Genomic DNA, 24,639 nt, shown 5'->3' on the forward strand with positions numbered 1-24,639 from the left:
TGGCAGAAGCGTATAAGACCAGGGGCAAGGGACTTCGATTAGAAGCATCACTCCAGTAGTGAAATAAAAAAAAAGTTGAAGTGGTGCTTTCACTGTATTACACGAGACATACCAAACACTCTTGTGATAGATTCTCACCCAACAATAAGGATATGTTCACACATAGTTTTTACATGTGAATTTTGTTGCATATTTTGGCACAGAATTGTAGCGCATTCCACAAGGAAATCCGTGTAAGAAATGCCTACATGTCCCATTACTTCCAAGAGAAAACTGTGTTGCCATTCATATCACCACTTTTTGTTTCCAAAAAGGTTTTCAAAACCATTTCAATAATTGTCACATTTTCAAGCAGTATCTGGGTGGATTCCTCCTGAAAACCACAACTACCGTTTTTCCCCGAAAATAAGCCCTACCCCGAAAATAAGCCCTAGCATGATTTTACAGGATTTTTGGCGTATGCTTGACACATAAACCCTACTGCAAAAATAAGCCCTAGCTACAGTGAAGGCCAGTGTTAGGCCCGTTTCACACGTCAGTGAAAAACACAGACGTTTTTCACTGGCGTGTAAAACACGCACATGTCCCTGCGTGTGCCGAAAATCATGGCACACGTGGGTTGTCTAAGTGCAATCCGGGCTCCGTTCTCCGTGGCCCGTGATTGCACTTAGAGATTCACTCACCTGCGCCCGCTCCCGCTGTCCGTGGTGCTGAATCCTCCCGCGACGCAGCATCCGGCCGGCGGTGACCCCTGCAGGAGCTGCTTCCGGGTCGGCTGTGTCGCGCATAATGAATATGCGCGACAGTAATCAGCCGGCACAGAAGGAGCAGGGAGAACGGGCTGCAGAGGACATCGCTGGACGCCGGGTGAGTTAAAATGTTTATTATTTTAAAAGCACGTTTTTTTCTGGCACGTGTTTCACGGACCACACCACTGCGTGGACCGTGGAACATCAGTGATGCCAGAAAAAAATGGACATGTCTCCGTGCAGCAATCACGCACACGCGGGTACGCTGCACGGAGACACGTGCAGTGACAAATCACTGACGTGTGAGCAGACCCATTCATTATAATGGGTCTGCGTATGTCAGTGATTCTGGTACGTTTTAAAAAAAGCACAAACGTACCAGAATCACTGACGTGTGAAAGGGGCCTTAGAGGGAGTCAAACACAATACTCAGGGCCCCACTCTCTTAGGGACCCCAGCAGTTGTATTCCGAGGTTCAGATTTTTAAGGACCTTTGGACTTCACAGTCATGTGACCTAATGTCTCTTAATTGCAGAAGTCTAAAAATACTGAACAGGAGACAGGCTGGTATACAGGACTGGCATTAGGGGGAACGGAGAGCAAACTGGGCAATTTCACAGGGCCCCCATTCTTCTAGGGGCCCCAGGGTTTATATTACGATGATAACACTGTTTTAGGACCTTTGTGGAGGCATCTAATGCTGAAGAGGAGACAGGCTGGTATGTATGTGCAGTATGTGTGGATGGACGGACGGATGGATGGATGGATGGATGGATGGATAGATAAGAGATATATAACTATAAAGATAGAAGGATAGATAAATGTGTTGATGTTCCACAATGCAATATGATTATATTTGAATAAATGTTGATTTTTTTTTGTTCAAGAATAATTGTGGATTGTTGTTCATGGGGGAAAAAAAATACGACATCCCCTAAAAAATAAGACCTAACCCATTTTTCGGAGCAAAAATTAATATAAGACCCTGTCTTTTCGCGGAAACACGATAGTAGGAGCACATGGAGTAGTCCAAATGATTTAGGCTAATCAGCGCGTCTCACTGGGCGTCCAAACTGCAGGTTCTGCCTCGGAGTTCTGACATGGATTCCCGAGCAAATACTGTACATGTTCCATTTTTCCAATGTGTATTTACCCTGTGTGAAATAGAATAAGCAGATGGGCACAGACAGATTGACATTGGAACATTTCTTCTTTTCTGGGTACATTTATAAATAAGCAAAACAACTTGTAACACAAAATGTCTGCATAAAAGCTTTTTATACATTCACATATTTTTCTACATTCAGTCTCATACTAAATATTTTTGATCACAAACCTACATAAAACCTGACTGAAAGAAGAATGAGCCATGTAGTATTAATAAATAAGGTTTAATAGATGGCAATCAACCAGATAAACAATTTAGCAATGTACATCAGAGAAAATTAACCATAACTGTTGCTAAGGGCAATTGCCCATAGCAACCAATAAATTTGTGACCTGTATTTTTAAGCAACTTTTGACTAAAGCAGCAAATACCTACTATAAGCAACAGTATATCTGCACTAGTTCTGATCACACTACTTATGTTGGGCTTCTGTTTAGGCCTGTTTCACACATCAGTGAAAAACACAGACTTTTTCACAGACGTGTAAAAAACGCATATGTCCCTCCTTGTGCCGTGATTCACGGCACACGTGGGTTGTCCATGTGCAATCCGTGATCCGTACTTAGTGATTGTACATGGAGATGTACTCAAGTGTCCCCACTCCTGCTGTCCGTGGTGCTGAACTCTCCCGACTCTGTTGTGTTTCTGGCCGGCACTGACCCCCACCCCCCCCACCCCCGCTGCAGCTACTTACGGGTTGGCTGTGTCGTGCATAATGAATATACACGACAATAATTAGCCGGGCAGGAAGAGAGAGAGCAGAGGCAGAACACAGCGTCGCTAGAGAAGGTGAGTTAAAAATGTTATTTATTTTTAATGTCCATGTGTTTTCTGGTACGTGTTTCACAGGTTACACCATAGTGTGGTCCATGGGACATCAGTGATGCCAGAAAAAACCGACATGTCTCCGTGCGTAAATCACGGACACGCGTGTATGCTGCACAGAGACACGGTCAGGGAAAATATCACTGATATGTGCGCAGAACCATTGATTATAATGGGTCTGCGTATGTCCGTGATTCTGGTACATACGTACATACGTACCAAAATCACTGACATGTGAAACAGGCCTTAGACGGTGCCCCCTCCTCCATATGGTGAACTGTCATACAGTGTTCAAGCAACCATATCACCCAGTCTACTGCCTAATAATAGGTAATAAGTGATTGACCCCCTGATGATTAGTTCTGGTGGCCAAAAATTCCTGACTTCTCCTCACCACATTGAATGAATGGGCATTCTAGCATGTGAGCTGCTCTAGTCACCACCTTAGGCGTACTTTTAATAGCTCGTTTTTGTAGACTAACATTTAGATTAAGGCGGGCTTTACACGTTGCGACATCGCTAGCAATTGCTAGCAATGTCCAGCGCGATAGCACCCGCCCCCGTCGCACATGCGATATGTGGTGATTGCTGCCATAGCGAACATTATCGCTACGGCAGCTTCACACACACATACCTGCTCGGTGACGTCGCTGTGACTGCCGAACAATCCCTCCTTCAAGGGGGAGGTGCGTTCGGCTTCACAGCGACGTCACCGCGACGTCACTAATCGGCCGGCCAATAGAAGCGGAGGGGCGGAGATGAGCGAGACATAACATCCCGCCCACCTTCTCTCTTCCGCATTGCCGTCGGGACACAGCTAAGGTGATGTTTGTCGCTCCTGCGGGTTTACACACAGCGATGTGTGGACCTGCAGGAACGACAAACAACATCGTACCTGCGGTCGACCCGACATTATGAAAATGAACGACGCTACACAGATCACCGATTTTCGACGCTTTTATGATAGTTTATCGTCGCACCTAGGATTTACACGTTGCGATGTCGCTACCGGCGCCGGATTTGCGTCACTAACGACGTGACCCTGACGATATTTCGGAAGCGATGTCGCAACGTGTAAAGCCCCCCTAAGGGTATATTGACAATGTAGCTTTTTCTGCAATTTTTCTGCCTGAAAAATGCAGACTATGGCCAGAAAATTGCAGCATATACTTTACATTTTATGGTGGTTTTAAGACATTTTCCAATGAGATTTTTTGTGTGTTTTTTTTAACATCATTAGAGTTGAGCGAGTACCTAACTATTCGTACCCACTATACTCATAACAGGTACTGTGTAATACTCGCGGATTCATTCCGAATACCATGTGCAATGCAAGTCAATGGGGAAAACTCGCAATGTAACGAGTAACCCGAATGCCATACTATTCGTGCCGTGCGAATATAGCGAGTACAAATACTTAGGTACTCGCTCAACTCTACTCATGGTCCATTTTGATTTCAGGAGGAGAAAAAGCTGCCTCAAAAACACTGAAAGAAGTGACTTGCTGCGTTTTTAAAAAATTGACATCACAGGTCAAAAAACACTAGAGGAAAAAAACTAACCTTGTTAATGAGACTTGTAAAATGCTGTTTTTCAACACAAAGAATGCACAGAAAATTCATATAAAAAATGTGTACACACCTTAAAAGGGTTTTCTACCTTTTTTATTTATTACTTACCTTGCACCCCCACCAATCTAATATGGATGACTTCTCCTAATGATGGGTGATCAATATCAAATTGGTGAAAAATCCCTTTAAAATGCACCAATCACCAGTATTTTCCTATATAACCTAAAGGCAGTGCTATATCAGGCTGAATCTATACCTTTAAATGTCAGCTAGGAAGTATAGTTTGTGAAACACAAGCAAGAAAGTTTGTAAAATGAACAGTTTTTTGATTGGCAGCAGCTGCTGAGCAGCTAATAGCTGTGATGGGGTTTGATAGTGATTCCCATCCCCCTGCCTGTCCGTCCTGCCCCTATCTATTATTTATGCTAATTCCATTATAGAAGGTTGTGGCTATAAATCATGGTGACTCGAAATACTTTGCTGATGTCATATCCATGTGACCAGAAAGGGCGGGGCCTCAGACAACAGAAAAATAATGTTGCTACCTGACGTCAGCAAGGTCCTTCTAGCCACCATGATTTATAACCATAACCATTAGTAAAACACTTCTATAATGGAATTAGTATAAATAATAGATAGGGGAACAACGGACAGGCAGGGGGCGAGAATCACTATCAAACCCCACCCCAGCTATTAGCTACTCGGCAGCTGCTGTCAATCAAAAAACTGTTTATTTTACAAACTTTACTTGCTTGTGTTTCAAGAACTATACACTCTAGCTGACAACTAAAGGTATGTATAGAATCAGCCTGATAGTGGCAGTATAGCACTGGCTTTAGGTTATATAGGAAAATCCTGGTGATTGGTGCTTCTTAAACTTATTGTTTAGTTCTTAAGGGCACTTTACACGCTGCGATATCGCTAGCGTGCGTACCCGCCCCCCGTCGGTTGTGCGACAAATCACTGCCTGTGGCGCACAACATCGCTAACACCCATCACATGGATTTACCTTCCCTGCGACGGCGCTGTGGCCGGCGAACCGCCTCCTTTCTAAGGGGGGCGGTTCATGCGGTGTCACAGAGACGTCACACGGCAGCCGTCCAATAGAAGTGGAGGGGCGGAGATGAGCGGGTGGAAGATCCCGCCCACCTCCTTCCTTCCTCATTACCGGTGGACGCAGGTAAGGAGATGTTCGTCGTTCCTGCGGTGTCACACATAGCGATGTGTGATGCCGCAGGAACGACGAACAACCAGCGGCATGCACCACCAGCGATATTATGAAATCGAGCAACATGTTAACGATCAACGATTTTTGACGTTTTTGCAATCGTTGATCATCACTCCTAGCTGTCACACGCTGCGATGTCGTTAACGACGCCAGATGTGCGTCACTAACATCGTGACCCCGACAATATATCGTTAGCGATGTTGCAGCGTGTAAAGCACCCTTTAGTGTGAATGGCAGACAACTTTTTAAAACCAACAAATTGTATATTTAGACTAAGGGATCACCCATATGTAGCGGGATGGCCACCTATCTGTGCTTCCTTGATAAATGTTGTTACAGGTCCTGAACGCTATTTACAATATCAGGATATTTCCGTTCTCTTAAACAAAGCTGATTTCACTTCCTCCTTATTGCAGCCAGAACATTGATCCTCAGGTTATGGAAAAGCACTCATTCTCCTTTAATTACAGACTGGTTTAAAGAAATCCTTCACCTGCTTTGCATGGAGGGGTTGGTGAGAGAAACTAAAGAGATGCCTGAGGAGCATCCTAGAGAGATTGGATAGTCTTTTCAACCTCGCCCACATATAGATCCTACCTAAAGTGAATGAACCTTTTGGCACAATGCCGTCTGTTGATCTCTTCTCTAACCCCCACCTCTGTGTCCCTCCTTACAACCTGTACCAATGCAATAATTCACTTATACCCCCTAGAGACTACTTGCTATGATATTGCAGGCTTTACGATACATTTTCTCTTTATACAATCTTCATTTCTCTATATTTACTTAACAGTAATATCTTCCATATACTCTCTTCTTCCACAAAATATCTTTTACGCATTTAAATACATCTCATTATTAAAGGGAGTCTGTTAGCAGGTTTTTGCCTCATCTCAAAGCAGCCTAATGTAGAAAAAGGGACTGTGAATCCAAGAATATATCACTTAGATTACTGGGTGCAGTAGTTCTGACACAATCAGAGTTTTTAGATTTAGCAATGCATCAGAGCTGAAAAAGATACCCCCACCCACACACCCACGCAGCAGCCACCACAGCCTCCCAGAGGGGTACTGTTTTCCCTCCCTGTGGATCTTACATTTTATGAGGGACCACAGGTTCTCTATAAGATTCAGATCAGGTGAACAATGGGGCCATGTCATTATTTTATTATCTTTTAGACCTTTACTGGCCAGCCACGCTGTGGAGTAGTTGGATGCATGTGATGGAGCATTGTCCTGCATGAAAATCATGTTTTTCTTGATACCGACTTCTTCCTGTACCAGTGCTTGAAGAAGTTGTCTTCCAGAAACTGGCAGTAGGTCTGGGAGTTAAGCTTCACTCCATCCTCAACCCGAAAAGGTCCCACAAGTTCATCTTTGATGATACCACCCCATACCAGTACCCCACCTCCACCTTGCTGGCGTCTGAGTCGGAGTGGAGCTCTCTGCCCTTTACTGATCTAGCCCCTGGCCCATCCATCTGGCCCATCAAGAGTAACTCTCATTTAATCAGCCCATAAAACCTTTGAAAAATCAGTCTTAAGATATTTCTTGGCCCAGTCTTGACATTTTATCTTGTTTCTTGTTCAAAGGTGGTCGTTTTTCAGCCTTCCTTACCTTGGCCATGTCCCGGAGTATGGCACACCTTATGCTTTTTGATACTCCAGTAACGTTGCAGCTCTGAAATATGGCCAAACTGGTGGCAAATGGCATCTGGGCAGCTTCACGCTTGATTTTCCTCAATTTATGGGCACTGATTTTGCGCCTTTTTTGCCCAACACGCTCCTTGCGACCCTGTTGGCTATTTGCCATGAAACGCTTGATTGTTCAGTGATCACGCTTCAAAAGTTTGTCAATTTCAAGACTGCTGCATCCCTCTGCAAGACATCTCACAATTTTGGGCTTTTCAGAGCCTGTCAAATCTCTCTTCTGACCCAATTTGCCAAAGGAAAGGAAGTTGCCTAATAATAAAGCACACCTTATATAGGGTGTTGATCTCATTACACCACACCCCTCCTCATTACAGAGATGCACGTCACCTGATTTACTTAATTGGTAGTTGGCTCTCCAGCCTATACAGATTGGGGTAGGACAACATGTATAAAAAGTATCACGTGATCAAAATACTCATTTGCCTAATAATTCTGCACACAGTGTATGGAAAACACCCATGAAGTCAAACACAGTGAATGCTGCAAAATTAAAAATTGCAAATAAGCCCTTGTTCTGCCCAGTCCATTGTAGAGCCCGTACATTGTACCCAGCTCAAGATTCAGGAAACATGTACTCCGTAAATTATGCGGGCTCTCCTCACTACAACAATGCCAAACATGTGGACGCTAACTGTGGTTTAGGCACACTCTGGGGCTCAGAAGGGAGGGGGGCATTTGGATCTTGGAGCGCAGCTTTTGCTGCATTTCTTTTTTGAGGGGTGAGTGATAGTGCTTTTTAGCGAGACTTTGTGCTACCAGTAATGTGGAAGCCACCTATATTAAATGCTATTTGGTGGCAATTTGGTTAGAGAACATTTTGAATTAGTTCATATTTATGTAGTGAATGGATCTGTCTGGGGTTTGACCTGAATCATGTATTGTGGAGATGTAGATGGAAACCCATATGTAAGTGCTCTACGCTGGGCACTTACATCTCAGTTTCCATCTACATCTCCGCAATACATGATTCAGGTGAAACCCCAGACAGATCCATTCACTATAAAGAGGCAGCAGAGTTACACCGTACTCCAGTTGGCCTCTGTTCTGCGGTGTCCGTCTTTTCAAAGGTGAACAAAATTATCGTTGACCGCACTTTTGTGCACCTGTAAAAAAGGTGAACATCGCCACACCACAGGCCAGATAGGAGTTCAAAAGGACTCCCTCTCCTTCACTACACTGAGTTTTCTATTGGGGAATTTTGTCTGAATCACATTTTTCAGAGATTTGCATGTAGTCTCCGGTGTAAACGCTCAGTAGAGAGCACAGGTTAAATATGATCCACGCCATACTGTGATTTTTGGGGGGGCTAAATGATCAAATTAACAGCAGATGAAGAATTGGCTTTATTTATTTTTTACGCTGTACACCATGTCGTATAAATGAAAGGGCGACTTTATTCCTCAAGTCAGTAGGATTAGGGCTAAGCCACACGGCGAGAAAAACAGTGCGAGTGGAGTGCGATAAAACATCGCATTCCCCTCGTACCAATTCTAGCCTGTGTGTCAGCACACATGGGCGATTATTTTCTCAGCCCTAATCGGACTGAGAAAACAATCGCAGCATGCTGCGATTGTAAGCTGAGTCTCTTTCTCTCGCACCCATTCAAGTGAATGGGGCGAGAGAAAAATCGCACTGCACTCGCGGTACACCGGTGTACTGCTAGTGCAGTGCGAGAATGGCAATAGCCGGCTACGCAGTAGAGAGGGAGAGAAATCCCTCCCTCCCCTCCTGAGTGCCGGCCCGCCCCCCACAGCTGAGGTCTGCTCGCACGAACGGACCTCAGTTGCAAGGACACAGGCATGACACTCGGCTCTGCTGTACTGCCAGCACGAGCCGAGTCTCATGCAAGTGGATCGCAGTAGTGCCCGTGTGGCCCCAGCCTTACACTGATACCAGATAGATAGATAGAGATTATATATATATATATATATATATTAGTTCTTTTTAGGTTTGGCTACTATCAAACTGAAAATGCTTTTTTACAAAATAAAGGTTTTCTGCATCACCGAATTTTGAAGGCTAAAGTTTTCTTAATTTTTCTGCTGACCGAGTCATGTGAGGGCTTGTTTTATGCGGTAAGAGTTGGAGTTTTTATTGGTACCATTTTGGGCCACACAATATTTTTTTGATCGCTTTCTATTCTGCTATTTGTGAGGCAGAATCATGAAGAAACAGCAATTCAGGAATTGTTTTTTTTTTACACTGTTCACCATGTCATAAACATAAGACAGATTTATTCTTCAGGTCAGTACAATTATAGTGATATCATATTTATATAGTTTTTTGTTGGGTTTTTTTTGCAGATTTTACATCATAAAAACAATTTTATAGACAAAAAAATTGTTTTTGCATTGCTTAATTCTGAGAGCTATAACTTTTTAGGTTTTTTTCGCTGATGGAGCTGTATAGCTGGTTGTTTTTGTGGGACAAGATGATGTTTTCAGCGCTACCGTTATATAACAATTTAGTCGCGTTTTACTACTTTTTTGTCAGCTGTATGATGAAAAGACAGCTTTCACAATATTATTTTTTTAAAATTTTTTACAGTGTTCACTGAAGGGGTTTACTAGATTACCAGTTTTATCAATTGGGTTGTCACGAACATGGCAATACCAAAAATTTTTACTTTTTTGGGTTTTTTTTTTTTTTTACATAAATATACATATTTATTGCTATAAAAAAAAAATCTTTTTTTTGTTCTTTATTTTCTGATTATTTTTTTCTAAAATAATAATAATTTTACATTTTTTTTACTTTTTTACTTAGCCCCTATATGAGACATTACCTTTTACTGCTCTGATCGCAGCTATAATGTATTGCAATGCACGATCAGTGCGGCACTGATAGAAGCCTTTGGGATATGCTCCTGGCATGATCCCAGAGGGTTTCTGCACCTTGGTGACACGGAGGTCATCATGATGACCTTGATTAACCATGGCAATGATTGGGCCCTTGCAATCACATTGCGGGGGCACTAATTGCGACCCCTCTCTCAAACCTGTAAATGCTCGATATTGATTGCAGTATTCAAGGGGTTAAACAGCCAGAGACTGTATGGGGACTTCCCTGGCTGTAAGAGACGGGTCTTGGCTGTCGGGAAAGCTGAGTACCCGGCAGTAATCGTGCCCAGCACAGCTCCCGGGCCCGCGTGGACATCAGTACCCCATACGTCCTTGGTCAAGAAATCCCTGACAGTAAGGGTTTATGGGGTACGTTGAATGTCGGGAAGGGGTTAATGCTACGTCATTTGGCTAAACTGTATTTTACATCTTTTCTTCTGTAATGTAATGTCCCTAAATTTGTTAGAATTTGGCCCTAATTCATCATTGACATTGAGCCTGCTTTTGTCTAGTTTTGTGCCTTTTTTGTGTTTGCACCCAATTCATTTTTCTATTTGTGCATTTTTTAAGTCTATATTTTATGTTATCGATTGTTTGTATTTTCTGTTTTGCGCTCTGTAGACAGAGTTCAGCCATTCCAGATGTTTTTACCTGGTTTGTCAATTGTAACTTTCAAAAAAATTTGCAAATGTTGGCGTAATTTTACCAGTCTTCCAAGGTGTATGTTTAGGTATGCCAAACAGTACAGTATTTTTACACAATTTTGGGGCTCAGAAGTCACAAAAGTACAGTAAAAAAAAGGCCCATTTTTACTTTTTGCCATTAACCCCATTCGTCAAAAACGGCAACTAATACCACAATACAAAAAAGGATCAACACCCCCCCCACCCCCCCCCCCAGCAAATGATGAATTGGGGCCTTTATTTTTCTGTTTCACAAACTTTTCACTTCACAATAAAACTACAAATCAGTCAGCTACAGGACCATGGACAGCACTTAGACATTTGGCCAGTACCATGGTCAGCTCCTGACGATTAACTGTGGTTGTTTGCATATTTGCTCTACATGAATGTAATATTGATGCAATTACTGTTGTGTGCTGAAAAGATCGAAAGATCTGTAGTAATGTAAAATAATTAAAACACACAAAAAAAGAAAAAAAAAAAAAAAAACATTCTTATTGCAGATTTTCCAGAGCACTACGATTTTCCAGATCACCACTACTCTTGTATAAGAGATAACATTGTGTATTTATGGGGTGCCTGATATCTGACAAGGAACAAATACTGATCATTTTGACAATTTAGTCACCTGGGTACTTTCAAGGTAATGGACATCTAGCCTCACATTCTTAAGGAGTAACCTTATATTTGTGGTTCTAAGACTTGTCGTCAGGGAACCTGTCGGGTACGGACACCAAAAATTATGTTCGCTTCCTTAACAGCTTAGGAAATCATATTGGAAATGAGTGGGCGTTTGTTAGGGCTATGATATTTAGGAAGGGCAAGAGTCAAACTAATGCATATAATGACATCAATAATTTTACATCTTGTAGACAAAGCACTCATATTTTAACTCAATGCTGAATATGTAAAAGGAAAATTCAGGATGGATTTGTTGAGGAGAGCCATTGGATCAAATACTTAATTAAACTCTTGACAGGGGATTGTGGGAAATGTGTCAATTTGCCTTACATGAGCCAGGTTGTCAGAGATAACTAAGATGGCCACCGATGACATCATAGACCCTCCCATCAGCATGGATCCACCAGATGACGACAGACCCTCCCATCACCATGAATCCGTCCAATGACGTCATAGACCTGCCTACGATGATTCCCACCAATCAGCTCATGGACTAACATATTGTTCAACCCACTGACCAATGGACACATCCAAGTATGCCCACTGTAGGGCTGACCATGCCCCTTTTCCTAGTTTTTATAAAGGCATGTTCTTGAATAAATCTCTCCGTGTCTGGGACGACTTTGGTCGAGGAAAGATGAATATCCGACTGTGTCTGATCTCATTTTTCAAGCATGCACTCGATCCACACCAATTAGAATCAGGCAGTAGGCAACTTGTGGAAGCTTGTAAGAGTTCAACTTAACAGATTCACAAATTCAGTTTTTGGTGCAGATGTTTGAGCCAAACACAGTATCCAAAAGGAAAGGCTTCCAATTACTCATCTGATTTGAATTAACTGCATGAAAAACTCATGTGAATGCAGCCAAGGTTCTTGGTCCCTGAGAATGAAAATGAATCTGCACCAAATATCACAATGCAAACCATACTTCATTAAATACATCCACTAGACCTCATGATGCTGGGGTATATACTTTGAAATTGCATGACAGAATGGGAATGGCTATTTATTCCTAATATTAAGATGAGCATTTTATGAATCTAGACACTGAATGAAATAGCTGATGATTCATGTGTATTCAGTCTCCGCCCCAGCCTGCAGCTTGCACTGAGCAGTGTGAGATCTCAGCAGCAGGAGAGATGCCCTCGAGCTGACACCAAGGTTGGGTGGGTGGAGTCTGAGTTAAAAATTTCTTAAAGTATTATAGAGCCATTCTTACATGTTTTTTTTTTCAAGCGCACCACTAGATGTAAAAGATTTATTTAGTAACATATGCAGTCTGTAAAATGAAATGTTAGTGACAAATCAGCTTCAATCTCAAGGATACTAATCTGTATGCTCTATGTGAAAAAAGAAAGCATCAGATTTCTAATGTGTGCTGGGTATAACTCACACGACACATCATTATTCCACATGTAAAGATCTAAAAGTTACCATGCGTACAAGAAGGTGCTCATTATACATTTCTCAATCTTCCACCATGTGCAAACAATATGGCTATGGGTACTGCATCATCAAACATCACATCATATCCGAACGACGTGATCATCTCATTTCTAGATTCTAGAGCTTTTTATTAACAGATACTGTATTTCCCGAAAAATAAGCCCTACCCCGAAAATAAGCCCTAGCAGGAATTTTCAGCATTTTCAAGGTAAGGCTTAAATATACAGTATAAGCCGTACCCCGAAAATAAAGCCTAGTTGCGTCTCAATAATCAAGTGTACATGCAGCTATAAAAGTTAAAGATACTGCAGGACACTTCACTATAGAAAGCAGACACCTCCAAAAGAGAGAAGAAAGAAGACCCCAATCACACTCACCAGATCCTGAACAGGAGGACCTGCAGTGGAAAACATCAAGGACCAGCAGTGAAACGCTCACCCACACATGTTAGAATGCACACACATCCGATTGCACACACAATCACACATCAGATCGCATATGTACCGCCCCGCTCTCAGCACCCGAGCTGCTCAGATGCGGCCCTTCCGTGGGTGGCTCGAGGGTCTCCGGACCCAGGGGCCTCACGGTCACTTCAAATGAAAAGGGGTAGTGATGGGATGGTGTATTTAGGACTTATATGTACGGGCTGAGCCGTACGGAGTTCGTGACGCCACCCACGGTGTGTGGTGATATTGGACACCACCCTGCAGTTACGGGGAACCCGGGGAAGATGTTGTGCAGCAAGTTGTTAACCCCTCCGTGGGCAGGGATGGTGGCCCCGGGACCCGTTGGGGGTTTGGCAATGCATGGAGATGGGTGACTGCAGGGAGCTGGTGTACTCACTATTAGAAAACACACGAGTCTCTGGTAAACCAAGGTGATGGTGGTCGGTGCCCGCAGCCGGCTGCGTTCTGGTTCCCCCACCCGGCTGTCAGTCAGTCGGGACTTTGGGTGGGACAGGAACTCTAGTCCTGGCCGCAATCAGTTAATTAGCTAGCCCCCAGTCGCTTCTGGACCTAGCTTCAGGGTCTGAGTACCCCCCTTTGTGCTCCAGTTTCCGAGTCGGTTCCCCGGGTCGGTACCGGCGGGCCACTACCCTGTCCCGATCCACCTCGGTTCCACCGAGCCGTCTTCCCAGCTCCTGCAGACGGAGACCGCCGTCTGCCTCCTAGCCAAAGGCACCAGGGCTCCTACCCTGGTACCTGTCAGTTTGTCTCAGGCCTCAGACACAGGCCTGACCTCCACTCTCACTGAACTCTACCCCTCTACTCTCTTGACTTCTCTGACTTTTTCTCTGACTTTTCCCCGCCCCGGGCTGTCTAGGACTCCTTGGTGGGCATTTACCAACCGCCTGGTTCTGCCCCCTGGTGTGTCTATCAAGCCCTGAGGGGGATGACTAGGGTTTTGTGGGTGGCTGTGTGTTACTTCTGAGGGAAGGTGTAATGCGGGGCCCTATTTGTGACTACCTGGCCCAGCCAGAGCGACACACATACACACAACATCCGGTGATACCTATTGCTTCTGGCCGGCAGAGGAACCTTGGAAGCAGTGCAGTTGAGCATGAGAACCTGTGGTGTAACGCATCGATGCGTTCCACTGCAGGTCCCCGATGCATTCCACCGCAAGTCCTCACACTCCACTGCACTGTGGCCCAAGTTCCCCTGCCGGCCAGAAGCAATAGGTATCACCGGATGTTGTGTGTGCGATCTGATGTGTGTGTGAGTGTTGGCCAGAAACAGTGGAGGACTGCAAGGAGCTTACCTGCTGGAAGCATCCGTAAAAGATCACAGGAAGACCTGGGAGGGAAGCAGACATCCGGGGTCTGGTAAGTATGATTCTCCAGGGAAGGGGGGGTCTGCTTTTTTGAGGGGGCAAACTTACCCCCAACCTGTGTTTCCCCAAGAATAAGCCATACCCCAAAAATAAGCCCTAGCGCAATTTTTGGGGGCAAAATAATGTGAGATAGTTTCTTGTTTTTGGGGAAACACTGTATTCATCTATTGGACACTCAACTAAAGCTGCACCTATAACATGTGCCACAGGGTACGTTGAATGACACCGTTTGGTCTATTCATTAATATATTTATAAAGATTGTTGCTAGATAAAAGTTGCTTTCTATGTTCTTTTAGAATTGCATAGGTTGGGTCTACAATTCTTCAATTTTGGTAAACCTAAAATTAAGTCACACTGTTATCTACAACACCTTAGTATAGGGTTAACTGTCTGAGGCTATGTGCGCATGTTGCAGTTTTGCTGGAGAAATTTTCTGCATCAAATCTGAACCTTCTGGCAGAAAAACGCATGGGTTTTTGGTGTGTTTTTGTGGCATGTTTTTTCTTAATGAAGTCAATGGGTGGAAGGGCTAAAAATGCACCAACAATTGATATGCTGGAGAGCTTTTTTTCTGCGCCAAATTTGCATGAAACAATAAGCAACATGCGCACAGCACTTCTGAATTCTGATCGACTCTGCTGACATAGCGATAGACATGCAGATTTGTGCCAAGATCAGGAAAAAAAAAACGCAGAAAAAACGCACACAGCCTAAGAGTCCACAGAGTGGTTGCGCTCACAGAGTGGGTTTTTTTGTCATACTTTTATCTTACAGGAGACCTTACACTACTTTATACAAAACTAACTTAGGAGTTTGTAACGCTGTTCACATCTTGGCTTTTACGTCTATTGGAAGCCCTGCCCCCGTCCTAGTAGGTGTCACTAATAAAAGAAACAATGATATTTTTTATTATAATAACAAATGGTGTGAGTAAATATTATAACACAAGTAGGCCACTGACTGAGGTCTAAACATACAGATATTACTTGATAGCTCTTTCATTCCTGGATGGGTGACTAAGCGTGACATACTGTATTCCTATATGGGATCCTCTACATGGCATACAATATTCCTATATAGGATCCTCTATATGGCATACAATATTCCTATCTGGGATCCTCTACATGGCATACAATATTCCTATATAGGATCCTCTATATGGCATACAATATTCCTATATGGGATCCTCTACATGGCATACAATATTCCTATATGGGATCCTCTACATGGCATACAATATTCCTATATAGGATCCTCTACATGGCATACAATATTCCTATATGGGATCCTCTACATGGCATACAATATTCCTATATGGGATCCTCTACATGGCATACAATATTCCTATATGGGATCCTCTACATGGCATACAATATTCATATTAAAAGTGTAAATTCACAAATTATTCGTACTGTACCATAATGCAAAATGAGATTTTTAGCAAACAATTGATCGATTTTTTGAGCCACCCCTCCCAATATTCCTATACGGAAGACTCTACATAATATACAATATTCCTATATCGGATACTTTATATGATATACAATTTTCCTATATAGGAGCCTCTATATGACATACAATATTCCTATATGTGATCCTGTATGTGACATACAATATTCATATTTGGGAGCCTCTATACAACATATAATATTCCTATATGTGATCTTCTACATGGCATACAATACTCCTATATGTGATCCTGTATGTGAGACACAATATTCCTATACGGAAGACTCTACATAATATACAATATTCCTATATGGTATACAATATTCCTATATGGGATACTTTATATGATATACAATTTTCCTATATGGGAGCCTCTACATGCATACAATATTCCTGTACGGAATACTCTACATAATATACAATATTCCTATATGGGAGCCTCTATATGGTATACAATATTCCTATACGGAAGATGCCACATAATATACAATATTCCTATAATGTATACAATATTCCTATACGGAAGACTCTCCATAATATACAATATTCCTATATGATATACAATTTTTTTATATGGGAGTCTCTATATGGTATACAATATTCCTATATGATAGCCTCTCCATGGCATACAACTTCAGAATTAAAAGAATGAGATCCTATGAATGATATGCTAAAAGGGTATTGGATAAATCACAATCTGAGCATATGCTGCCCACATAACAATGACTGCAAAGAGAGCTGTTCCCCACCTGGGTCACCTCTATAATATGCTAAAGGAGGCCGTCACATAAAAATGCAGTCTGATCCTGTTTATAGGAAATATGAGCAGATTGAGATATAGTTTTGTGGGAAATGATACAGTAAAAATTTTAATTTATTGATCTAAACCTGTGCTCTCTCACTTTAGGAGTCCAGTGGGTGGTCCTACCAGTGCCCGGCAGCTAATCTCTGTATTCAGAGACATACAGAATCATTGAGGTCCTCCCACTGGACTCTTAGGCGGGCTTTGCACACTATGACATCGCAGGTGCGATGTCGGTGGGGTCAAATTGAAAGTGACGCACATCCGGCATCGCATGCGACATCGTAGTGTGTAAAGCCTAGATGATACGATTAACGAGCGCAAAATCATCGTAATCGTATCATCGGTGCAGCGTCGGCGTAATCCATAATTACGCTGACGCGACGGTCTGATGTTGTTCCTCGCTCCTGCGGCAGCACACATCGCTGTGTGTGAAGCCGCAGGAGCGAGGAAGATCTCCTACCGGCGTCACCACGGCTTCCGTAGGATATGCGGAAGGAAGGAGGTGGGCGGGATGTTTACATCCTGCTAATCTTCGCCCCTCCGCCGCTATTGGCCGCCTGCCGTGTGACGTCGCTATGACGCCGCACGACCCGCCCCCTTAGGAAGGAGGCGGGTCGCCGGCCAGAGCGACAGTCGCAGGGCAGGTGAGTGCATGTGAAGCTGGCGTAGCGATAATTTTCGCTACGCCAGCTATCACACAATATCGTACCTGAGACGGGGGCGGGGACAATCGCGTGCGACATCACAGCATCGGCTTGCGATGTCGCAACGTGCAAAGCCGCCCCTAAGGTCCGAAAGAGCAGAGGTTCAGCACAATAAATAACAAATTCTACAGTATATTTTCCCACAAAACTATATATTAATCTATTCAGTTCCTCCTGCTATATAAGGCCTTGTGCACTCATTGAGTATTTGGTGAGTTTTATACCTCAAGATTTGTAGCCAAAACCAGAAGTGGAACAATTGGAGGAAAAATATAAGGCCTAAAGGCCCCGTGACACAGAGATACATCTTTGGCAGATCTGTGGTTGCAGTGAAATCATGGATATATTGTTCCATTTGTACACAGCCACAAACCTGCACTGATTGTCCACAATTTCACTGCAACCACAGATCTGCCGCAGATTTATCTTTGTGTGTCACAGGGCCTTAAGACACACGGCATGAAAATCGGAGCGAGTGGATTGCAATAAAACATCGCATTCCACTCGGACCAATATTAGCCTATGTGCCAGCACCCATGAGCGATTATTTTCTCAGCCCTAATCGGACCCAGAAAACAATCACAGCATGCTGCGGGTGCAATGCGATCCTTGTTTCTCTCGCACTCATTCAAGTGTATGGGGCAAGAGAAAAAAAATTGCACTGCACTCGCAGTACACCGGTGTAACGCGAGTACAGGGCGAGAATGGCAATAACCGGCAACTGAGGAGAGAGGGAGATAAATCCCTCCCTCCCCTCCTCAGCGCCGGCCCGCACCTCCTCAGAGGCGGCCCGCCCCCCGCAGCTGTGGTTTGATCGCATGATCGGACCTCAGTCGCAATGACACTCGCATGACACTCGGCTCCCGCTGTGCTGCCAGCGTGAGCCGAGTGGCATGCGAGGAACACAGTAGTCCCCCGTGTAGCCCCAGCCTTATAGAAACACAGGCACAACTTCTGTATTTATTACCCACTCCTGGTTTTGACTTATTAATACTGAGGTGAAAATCCCACCAAATACTCAACGTGTACACAAGGCCTTAGGGATGGCAACACTTGGGCCTGTTTTTTTTCCCCAAAGATACCGCCTAAAGTTTTCCAGTACAAGTGTAGTCACTAATAGTAAAATAGTTGGTGATGAGGGGCAATCACTAAGTATGAAAAGGGTGGACTCAAACATGTGGTGTTTCCATTGTGCTCGATTCACCCCACAGGAGAAACTAAGTGACAAATGAATCTGAGGATAATAAGGAGTTGGACATCCATATTAACAATGCTATGGTCACCTCTTTAATGGATGGACAGAAAGGGCACATGTGACAATTATACTATGCCAGAAGAAAAATCCACAGCAAAGAAATTTTGAAGCTAATTCTACTCCTTCTGCTGGTAAATATTTGGCAGAACGGACAACTCGACCTCCATGATTATGTGCCATACAGGAGGGCAGAGCTGAGAGCAGGGCCAGTCAGTGACATCCAGGCCAGAGCTGCACGGACGGGCCTTTTGAGATTGTCCACCAGAGCACAGTCATAATATGTTATCAACGTACTGTATCCATCAAGGGTTTTTTTTTCACTAATATATAAGACCCGTGACAGAAACAATAAAAAAACAAGGTATACTACAACAAAACTGTGGTTAGTGTGGTGAAATGGGTGTTGCCATGTAGTCCCAGCATCAATGGTACCTTGGCACAACATTTCCCAGAAATTAGCAGAACAAATTGGCCACTCTGACACAAAGGTCTACTAGCAAACCTGAGAGAATTATAATCAAAAAATAGGGAACCCCATCCCCATATACAAATAAACCCATAGAAGAAAAAAGCCCTATAAAAACAGTATTTTATTAGGTCTCATTAAAAAGTACGTCCAGTAAGTGCACCCTATAACCTTTAAAAACTGGGATATCCGTCACAGGGAGAGCTGATCAACGTGGTTTGTGTTGGGCAGGAATGAAAAAAGCCAGAGCGGGGGGGTCTGACTAAAAACATATATAGACACAGATACTATACTATACTATACTCAATTACTACCTTCCAGCAGTGGTTAACACCATAGTTCTTGGTGCCTCCACTCCATGGCGGCTGTCCCTCACTATCCCTGTAGTGAAAACCCACCGAAAAAATACCAGCACCCTAAAGTGCAAAGTGTGAGTCAGTCCTAGAGTACACAGTTCATAGATTCACATTGGCAGCCATTATTCAAGTATATTACTGGTTGGCTTTGTGTGTGACTTGGCTTATGCGCCAGTATAGGTAGATTCCCATTGGTGCATGGCTATTATTTATCAGTTGGCTGCCTGAAGAAGAAATATCAGTCTGCGTTAGCCACATTCATTATTTGACCTATGAACTGTGTAATCTGGGACCGACTCACACTTTGCACTTTAGGGTGCTGGTATTATTTTAGGTGGGTTTTCAGTACAGGGATAGTGAGGGACAGCCATTGTGGGGTCAGGGCACGATAGTGAGGGACAGCCATTGTGGGGTCGGGGCACCAAAAAACTAGGGTGTTAACCTCCACTGGCAGGTAGGAATTAAGTATAGGGCAGATATATCTGTCCCATACCATATGTTTTTAGAAAGACCCCCCAGAGCTCTGGCTTTTTCACTCCTGCCCAGCATAAAAAGGGCTACTAGCCCTGAACTAAGGAACAGTGGTGTCCAAACCCCACACACTGCTGGCACATATCTGCCAGAAATCCACGGTAAAATGTCCATGTATGTATTCCTCGCCCTTCTACATAGGAAGCGAGACATCCATTGACACGCTGCAGATACAGAAATCCTCCTCCACATGGCTTATATTGTAATCTATATTTACAGGTATAATCATAAGCATTTCTGCTCCTCCAAAACAGGAATCAAATGAATCCCGCCTTGTAAATTGAGATCTCCTGTGCCCCATCCCACTGGATGTGTCCCCCTATGTAAGTCATGATAGTATAGCAAATATGGCCAAGACGCCAAATAATACCATTATTTCCTCACTATGATTACAGTAATGCGCTCGATCCATGAAGAATATAATGACATCTGTGATGCCATATTATAGACTGCCACACCCACCCATGATTACAAGAACATCCATGCTGTATGTCACATATAGCCCTCATTCATTGGAGGCCAGCCTAATCCCAAGTCCCAGATCTCTCAGAAAGAAGTGAACAGGTTCATTCTCTATATGATGTTGACTTTTGACCAAAGGATGCAGATGTATTATTTTAAGTCGTTGGTCATTCATGATATTGGTTCACCTCCTCCAAACCTTCCATGGGCCACAGTGGTCACCAAGTTCCAGCTCAGCTGTGGTGGCCAATTCCTGGAACGTTTGATACACGTCTATTAAAAAGATAATATGACTGGCGAAGACACAATCCAAGTCTTCTGAATGCAAACTGATGGTGTTTTATGACAGCCCCAAAGATGCAAGGCCCATGGATAAGAAAAACACCCGGGACTAATGGCACACCAACATTGCACCCAATCAATCTGCTGAAATAATACCAAGCTGCCAAGCCTGAGGAGCATGTGATTGTGGTAGAAAATAGACATTTTATATATATATATATATATATATATTATATATATATATATATATATATATATATATATATATATATAAAATCATGATATATAGAACATTTGGTAACATGGACAGTACCTATCCCATCCGACATTTAATCCATCACTAGAGATGGGCACACCAGCCATAATGACCGATAAAGATGGCTACAGTGTGCCCTGTCTATACAATAAAAACACTTTTATACTATCGGAAAATGCAACCACACCCCATGCTGTCCCTGGACCAGCAAGTCAAGTGCTCCCAGGAAGGAGTCAGCTGCCCTCTTCGCCTCCATCACCCAGGGGCATCACTGAGACAGCGATGGCTTTGAGCAGGCGTACATGTAACGTACCCCATAGGTGAAGGCATCATGAGACTGGACTGGTGAGGTGCCAGGCCATTCGCCCAGGGCAGCTATCCTACACATCTCACACTGTCTATGGAGGGGCATGGATACACCTCTCCCATCTGTAGGCAGTGCAGTGAATCACAGCTATGCTACCTGTCAATGGATGGAGATGACAGCTCAGAGATGGCAGCATGAAGGTGCACACAGCATCTCCATTCCTGGGCATCCACCTGAGCCAGACCCTGGACAAGTGGATGAATGTGATGTCCTTACTTCAGCATGGCCTCTTCCTTCTCCTCCTCCTCCTTCTGTCGGTTCATCACTGCCATGATCGTGTTCCTCTCGTCCTCGGTCAGATGGCTGAGATCGGGCAGATCTGGCATCGGGGGAGGCACTATGGGTGGCCGGGGGCCTCTGGGCCCCATAGAAGAAGACATGGTGTGGGTACACAGGGCGGGAGGAGCAGCCACCTTCAGCCTTCAGCGAGCTCTGGAGCACTCGTCTCCCCCACCCACCTTCTTACTGGAGCGCTGGCAGCCGCGGCCAGTCACATCCCCAGCAGCGCCGGCCTGCCGGCCGGGAGAGCCTGGTCCCCAGGGGTCACGCAGCTGGAGGCGTCATCCCCGGGTGCTGGGAGCAGCGCTGCCGTCCTGCTGTCCCGGTGCTGCCGCCGCTGCCGCTGACATACAGGCTGCTGTGGGAGTGGAGGAGGAAGGGAACACAAGCTGTTAACACTGGGCTGTGGGGGAGGGGCGGATGACTGCATCCCTCCCTGGCAAGACAGCAGCAGCATCCCTCCTCATCCTCCTTCCTGGCATGCATCATATGACGTGCTGTCATCATATATATGTATGGTGCATGTGTGATTACCTGGATCCGTCTGTACAGATCCCAAAATGGACCACTGCTCCACCCTTCATCAATCTCACTGCCATAGAGATGATGAGAGCCAGTGTGTGGCTAGCTACCCATGATGACTGGCTACTGAGGAGAGTACACTCTAATAGCATGGTCCCTTTACTAATGTCCATGTGGCCAGCATAGCACCAAGATAAATCACTGGCCACCACTCCATAGCCTAGTCAAACACATCACTATGGCTTTCCTCTGATTACTGGAGTATGAGCAAGGTTGGCTAATGATGCCGGGTCCTGATTCCCAGATCCCGAGGTATTCTTTGAGGTCAGCAAAAGTTTCAGATCTAAAATTAACAAGCCAGACTTGGCCAGTTGGCTACTGACACCATTCCCATATTGGTCATGTGCATTTCTGCTCAGCCCCTGAAGTTCCCAACAATCAATCACTATTGGGACCACTGCCAACTGGCTATTGACACTATTCCCATGTTGATCTTCTGCATTTCTACTTGGCCCCTGACGTTTCCAACAATCTGTCCTTGTCGGGACCATGGCCAGTTGGCTACTGACACCATTCCCATATTGGTCATGTGCATTTCTGCTCAACCCCTGAAGCTCCCAAAAATCAGTCCTTGTCAGGACCAAGGCCAGTTGGCTATTGACACCATTCCCATATTGATTATGTGCATTTCTGGTCAGCCCCTGAAGCTCCCAAAAATCAGTCCTTGTTGGGACCATGGCCAGTTGGCTATTGACACCATTCCCATATTGATTATGTGCATTTCTGGTCAGCCCCTGAAGCTCCCAAAAATCAGTCCTTGTCAGGACCATGGCCAGTTGGCTATTGACACCATTCCCATATTGGTCATGTGCATTTCTGCTCGGCTCCTGAAGCTCCCAAAAATCAGTCCTTGTTGGGACCATGGCCAGTTGGCTATTGACACCATTCCCATATTGATTATGTGCATTTCTGGTCAGCCCCTGAAGCTCCCAAAAATCAGTCCTTGTCAGGACCATGGCCAGTTGGCTATTGACACCATTCCCATATTGATTATGTGCATTTCTGGTCAGCCCCTGAAGCTCCCAAAAATCAGTCCTTGTCAGGACCATGGCCAGTTGGCTATTGACACCATTCCCATATTGATTATGTGCATTTCTGGTCAGCCCCTGAAGCTCCCAAAAATCAGTCCTTGTCAGGACCATGGCCAGTTGGCTACTGACACCATTCCCATATTGATTATGTGCATTTCTGCTCAGCCCCTGAAGTTCCCAAAAATCAGTCATTATCGTGACCAAGTTCCCAACAATCTGTCCTTGTCGGGACCATGGCCAGTTGGCTATTGACACCATTCCCATATTGATTATGTGTATTTCTGGTCAGCCCCTGAAGCTCCCAAAAATCAGTCCTTGTCGAGACCATGGCCAGTTGGCTATTGACACCATTCCCATATTGATCATGTGCATTTCTGCTCGGCCCCTGAAGTTCCCAATAATCTGTCCTTGTTGCTACCATACACCCATGGTCACATCCTTGTGACAGTGCTAATTAGAGGGATTTTTCGGATATTTAAAAACTCACCTATTCAATCCGCTCCTTGTCCGGAACTGCTACCAGTTAAGTGCCGCCCTTATGGTCGCTGCCTGTACTGTAAGTAACCGCTTAGACTAGTGATTGACTGCAGCACTTATATGAACATCACTGGAGTTGTGGCATTGGATCAGCCGAGGAGTGAAGAGGTAAGTGTTGCTTATTTATTATAGTACATTTTTTACTCTCAGCTCATTTTATCAAAATCCCTTTAAGAAAATATCTTTTGCACAGTGCTGCAAACGTTTAGCAGACAGTCACCAAGTGAGGACAGGTAAAGATTACTGCATCACTGCACCTACAGGCGATCAGTAGGCAGATTGTAGGAGCATAGTACTTGTTCCTGGTCAGCATATCCCACCTCCCCGCCCTTCTGAGATAAGTTATAAGATATGACACATCCTCATTACCTGGCTGGGACGTTTGAGAGCCACTAATGGTTCATTTTGTAAAAAAAAACAAAATCAACTTTTTGATGTGTTTATATGGTTAAAATGCAGCATCAAATCACATCATAGAATCTAAAGACGAGATCTAATAATCAACCAATTTCTGTAAAAATACATTTATTAATACAAAAT

General features: G+C 44.2%; 1 protein-coding gene across 12 annotated transcripts in view; it reads right to left on the minus strand.

Moving 5' to 3' along the window:
* Positions 1-22,376, minus strand: part of RIMS1 (regulating synaptic membrane exocytosis 1) — a 545,320-nt gene extending 522,944 nt beyond the window's left edge. For 7 of the 12 annotated variants that reach the window (XR_012751649.1, XM_075340212.1, XM_075340216.1 and 4 more), the window contains exon 1: positions 21,887-22,376. Coding sequence is in view for 11 of the 12 variants with exons in the window: in XM_075340212.1 (XP_075196327.1) it covers positions 21,887-22,050 (164 nt within the window). In the remaining variant the exon portion in view is untranslated. The remainder of the gene's footprint in view (positions 1-21,886) is intronic. The other 5 variants (XM_075340218.1, XM_075340219.1, XM_075340226.1 and 2 more) reach the window with 1 other exon arrangement.
* Positions 22,377-24,639: the final 2,263 nt, after the last annotated feature.

The sequence above is a fragment of the Anomaloglossus baeobatrachus genome, chromosome 3, assembly GCF_048569485.1.
Source record: "Anomaloglossus baeobatrachus isolate aAnoBae1 chromosome 3, aAnoBae1.hap1, whole genome shotgun sequence".
Lineage (NCBI taxonomy): Eukaryota > Metazoa > Chordata > Amphibia > Anura > Aromobatidae > Anomaloglossus > Anomaloglossus baeobatrachus.